General features: G+C 44.2%; 1 protein-coding gene across 1 annotated transcript; it reads left to right on the top strand.

Annotated features, from left to right (window-relative positions):
• The first annotated feature begins 276 nt into the window (after positions 1-276).
• On the top strand, positions 277-4,829 carry LOC116255738 (scarecrow-like protein 33). The gene is made up of 2 exons (XM_031631689.2): positions 277-397; positions 1,536-4,829. Exon 2 carries the CDS (start codon positions 1,638-1,640, stop codon positions 4,191-4,193), a length of 2,556 nt encoding a protein of 851 aa, XP_031487549.1. The 5' UTR covers positions 277-397; positions 1,536-1,637; the 3' UTR covers positions 4,194-4,829.
• Positions 4,830-5,293: the final 464 nt, after the last annotated feature.

Here is a 5,293-nt window from a genome sequence, read left to right as displayed (position 1 = left end):
GATGCCCTTCGCTTCGCCCGCAATATCACGGGCGGAGGCCCGCAAGCGGGACGCAAGAGCGAGGGCTTTTTTGTCATGGAGAGCAAATCGAGGGGGGAAGGGAGCGCGTGGACCCGAGGAATTGGGGTCGGGACTGCGACGCCGATCGGCGATTGGAAGGCGAGTCAGCGGTGAACTCGGGCGGGAGAGACCGGCGATAGCCGGTGGGCAGTCCTAGCTGGACGATCGGACGGCAGGTGCGTGCTCCGGCCTGTCATCTCTGTGTCGTTTCCCGTCTCCTCGTTTTTATAATGGGGGCACTCGGCACTCTGCCTTTTTAGTCTTTGGCCTCTCTTCTCTCTCCACTTTCTCTCGTTCTTTCGCTCCGTGTGTCTGGCGGTCTCGTCCTCGCGGCAAGGTTCTCTCTCTCCCCCACCCCCCCAATATGCTGGGATTTTGCTTGCTCTTATTAGGAAAATTTTCTTTTCTATTTCTACTTTTTTTCCATGACGAGTCAGTGATTTATGTCGTCGGTTTTCACGAAGTGCTATATTTTGGATCTTTTTCAGTCACGTTCTCACGGTTTATTGGTGATTTTTTTCCGCATATATATGATGATGTTGTGCTTTGTCTGTGTATGGTGTGATGAACATAGAGATAATGGTGTCAAGGTTGAATCACTTTGTTTGATAACTGAACAAAGATGGAGGTCATTTTTTTCTATTTTCTGTTGCTTTTTTCTGTTGAATATACTTGTAAGAAGGAGCTTCCCTCTACATGGAGAGATTAATAATATGTCAATATTTGTTTTTTTTTCTTTTTTTTTGTAGGCTATTTTTTGTTTTTACTTTTAGATTTCTCGGTGCTACAGGAATTGAGTTCTTGGTCTAGGTTTTGTGCGTGTCAAGGAAAATGAATTTTACGAAGTTTCATCGGAATATGGAGGTCAAAGTGAAGCAAATCTGGTGTAGGAGTAGGCATCTACAGGGACCGAGGTGGCGAGGTGTCCTTCCCCCACCCCATCACCACCCTTTCTCCTTTGGATTAGCTTTATAGTTTGTTGCTTCCTGCGGGTTCTGATCTTTTCGACTAAATGAGCTCTTTTATGTGAAAATGAACGGTTATTACTTATTGCTATAAATTTTCAGTTTTGGGGGTTTTGACCAGGCGGCTGGAAGTGTTTTTCTCCTTTCACTCCCTTTGGATTAGCTTTATAATTTCTTTGTCCCTGTGGGTTCTGATCCTTTGGACCGAAGGAGCTTTTGGATGTGACTATGCAAGGTTTTAGTGTAAAATTCTAGATTTGGGGTTTCATTTTAGGGTTGGGAGCGTGTTTGTTTTAAGCATCTGTTACCTTGTTCACCGATGGTCATGAGCTGTATCTCGAAGATTAGGGTGAAAATGGTGAAAATAAGTGCAGAAATTGTTGTCTGTCGTCTCCCTTGTTTTTTCTTTGCATTCTAATTGCTTGATCTACTTCTGTTTGTCTCATGATTTCTGTGTAAAGTGCATCACACGGATATGCTAATATGCCTCCTCTTGCTCCCATGTTTAAGGTGTCTGGAAGCGTACGATCTATGTCCTAGAAAATACCACTTGTCCAGCTTGAATCGATCTAGATTACGTTGATTGATTCTATCCGAGGTTGCAAAGTTGCAATGTTTATGGATCCGAGCCTGGAGGACCTGTCGGCGTTCCTCAATGGATTTAAAGTAGATGAACCTTTCCAAGATATTCCACTACTTCTGCCTGGCCTGCCTCCGCCTCTGCCTCCACTCCCTTCTCCTCCATTCCCTGATGCAACTGTTGTTTCAGCAAATGGGGAATGTCCTGAGCACTGTGAAATTATGTCTGATATGCTTCTGAACTATATTAGTCAGATGCTTATGGATGAGGATATGGAAGGGAAGACTTGCATGTATCAGGAGTGTTCAGCTCTTCAAGCGACCGAGAAACCTTTCTATGATATACTTGGTGAAAAGTATCCTCCATCACCAGGTCATCAGCAGTTTTATGGCGGTGACAACCCTGAGAGCCCAGATAACGCTAGCGCTTGTACAGGTGATAGCAATAATAGCCAGAATTGTGGCAGTCAGACTAGTGGCTGTGGTAACAATGGGTGTGACTCAAATTGGTGTTCTGAGCATTTTGAGTGTTGCAACCAAAATGAGCTGGTCTCCCCTGTTTCGACGTTGCCTATCAATTACTCAAGCTGTCCTTTGAGTGGAAATATTTATGCTGCAGAAAACCATGACGAGGTTTCAGTAGATGACTTTGTGCTTCCTGATGTACTTTGTGATGATTCACATGTTTTGCAGTTTAAAAAAGGAATGGAGGAAGCAAAAAAATTCCTTCCAAATGGTGGCCTGTTATTTGATCTACAAATGAATGGTTTACCACAAGCATCAAAGCAGGCTGTAAATAACTTTCTCCCCAATGGTAATTTTGTAATTGACCTAGAAGGAAATGGTTTACTCCAAAAGTCAAATGTTGGGGCAAGTCCTGTTCCCAACGGTAGCTTGGCTGTTAACCTGAAGAATGGTTCATCACAGGGATTGAAGAAGCAAGGGATTAAGTTTCTTTCGAATGGTTTTGTATTTGGCCTAGAAAATAATCAGGGTAGGGACCCCAAAAAGGAAGCAAATGGGATTCTGCCGAATGGCAATTTGGTGCTTGATCTAGCAAGTAAGAAGCTACTGCAAGATCCAAGGTTGGTTGCTGATAATAACGATGTCAAAGGGGAGGATGAAAGAGAATCCTTGGCTATGAAACATCTAGAAGAAGCTAATGGTCAAAATGGTGTGAGGAGACATAAGAATCCGCATTGGGAAGATGAGGAGCTAGAGGGATGGAGGTGCAGCAAACACTCAGCCATCAGCTCTTCGTCTGATACCATTCGATCGGAAATATTCGATCAGGTTTTGCTATGCAAAGGAGCAAATTGTTATGACTCGGCAACTAATCTTCGAGAGACCATGGAGAATATCAACAGCAAAAATATGCAGAATGGGTCTTCAAAAGGATCTAATGGCACAAAGTCTCGTAACAAGAAGCAGGGTAAGAGGGAGGTTGTGGATTTGAGGGCTATCCTTATTCACTGTGCTCAATCTATAGCAACGGATGACTATCGGAGTGCAAACGAGCTTTTAAAGCAAATCCGTCAACACTCGTCCTCGTGTGGCGATGGTACACAGCGACTAGCACACTGCTTTGCAGAGGCTGTGGAATCACGCTTATCTGGCACAGGGAGCCAGATTTATTCTGCTCTCTCGACTAAAAGAACTTCAGCTGCAAGCATCTTAAAGGCATACCAACTGTACTTAGCTGCTTGTCCTTTTAAGAAGCTTTCTCTTTACTTTGCAAATCAAACCATCATGAATGTGGCTGAGAAAGCAACCAGGCTGCATATCATTGATTTTGGTATACTGTATGGTTTCCAGTGGCCAAGCTTTATCCAGCGTCTTTCAGGAAGACCCGGTGGTCCTCCAAAACTCCGCATAACAGGGATTGATTTTCCTCAGCCAGGGTTTAAACCTGCCGAGAGAATTGAGGAGACTGGACAACGGTTATCAGAGTATGCTCGGATGTTCAATGTCCCATTTGAGTACAAAGCAATAGCTGCCAAGTGGGAGAATATTAAGATTGAGGATTTGAACTTGGATAAGGATGAAATGTTGGTTGTTAATTGCTTATATAGGATGAGGAACCTATTCGATGAGACAGTTGTGGTCGACTGCCCAAGGGACATTGTGCTGAATAAGATCTGTAAGTTGAATCCGAAAATTTTTGTTCTGGGGATAGTAAATGGAGCATACTCTGCTCCCTTCTTCATCACGCGTTTTCGGGAGGCTTTGTTCCACTTCTCAGCGCTGTTTGATATGCTTGAGACAAATGTACCTCGTGATCATCCAGAGAGGATACTTATGGAAAGAGAGTTGTTTGGTCGAGAGGTTTTGAACGTTGTTGCTTGTGAGGGCTCGGAGAGGGTTGAGAGGCCAGAGACATACAAACAGTGGCAGGTCCGGAATCGTCGTGCTGGCCTTGTGCAACTTCCTTTGAATCAAGAAATAGTGTCCACCATAAGGCAGAGGGTGAAGGAAATATATCATAAAGATTTTGTGATCGATGAAGACTCTAAATGGTTGCTGCAAGGATGGAAGGGAAGGGTAGTTCAAGCTCTTTCAACATGGGTGCCTGCCCATCATCACAATTGAGCCGATTGCGTGAGATTCTCTCTTTATGGTGAAAGTAATGTAAATTCCATCTGCGGTTCCTACCATGTCTTCTTCTATATCTATGAAATTCTATGCCCGCCTGAGGCATCCAGATATGGGATATTTGCAACAGAAACCTGCCTATCCAGTGACAGAGACGATTGGGCAATGAAAATTCCAGGACTCGCGAAGAAGGGTGTCTTGAGGCAACTTTTGCAAGTTCACTTCTCTAGGTCCGTTACTGTGTCCAAAATATGCCTTGTGCATACACCCACGGGCATTATCGGCGCCAGTTTTGATCAAAGCATGGTTGGCAAGGGAGCTATTTATGGTTTCGTTGGTTGTTTTCTGTTATTTAGACCAATTACTTTTGGTTATTAATGTCATGATATGTCTATATCTAACCGTCTTGTTGCGGTTGGTGTTACCATGTCATCTGTTCATGCCAGTAATTCATTTAAAAGGTGTTGCTCGTATGACGACATCAGAAAAAAAGAAAACCACTCTACGAGGTCCGCATCGGACTCTGTACAGTGTTATTGATGGTGTTGTTGAGTATCTTCGGTGCTTCTCAGTGCATCTTTCCATGCATTTGCTCCCATGCACTTTCAGTGAATAAAGAACATTTTGTTAGCACAGGACTCTCCCTCTGCAGCTCATCTGATGGAGCCGGCTGCCGAGCTGATGACAGGACGCCTTGAGTTTGGAACAGGGCGACCTCCCTTACCATGCATAAAAGCAGTAGGTCTACTTAATGCCCCAAATACGCCAATTTTTTCATGGTTTGAAAAAAGGTCGTTAATGTATAAATGCTTTAAAAGGGGGGGTTGAACCACCAGGTCCTTGGATCTGAATCTCTCTCTCTCTCTCTCTGTGTGTGTGTGTGTGTGTGTGCAGGTGGAAACATTCCATTGTTAAGATTATCAGGGGTTCGGATTAGGGCCTGCTGTAATCTATTGGGGCTACATTTGCTACTGGGAATTGTTTTCCTCCGTTCTTGCTTGCGTGAGATTCCTGATCAATGTGGCACGATGTTTTAGGGCCTGCCGTCATTGCGGCGGGTGGGAAAACAGGAAAGTGTCTGGTAATGCATATATACC

This window comes from Nymphaea colorata, chromosome 6 (genome assembly GCF_008831285.2).
Source record: "Nymphaea colorata isolate Beijing-Zhang1983 chromosome 6, ASM883128v2, whole genome shotgun sequence".
In the NCBI taxonomy this organism is placed as follows: domain Eukaryota; kingdom Viridiplantae; phylum Streptophyta; class Magnoliopsida; order Nymphaeales; family Nymphaeaceae; genus Nymphaea; species Nymphaea colorata.
Note: the sequence above shows the minus strand (reverse complement) of the source record. Positions and strands in the feature narration are given on the sequence as shown.

Excerpts from the sequence above, each read along its gene's own strand:
- LOC116255738 (XM_031631689.2), top strand. The coding sequence starts at position 1,638 with ATGTTTATGGATCCGAGCCTGGAGGACCTGTCGGCGTTCCTCAATGGA.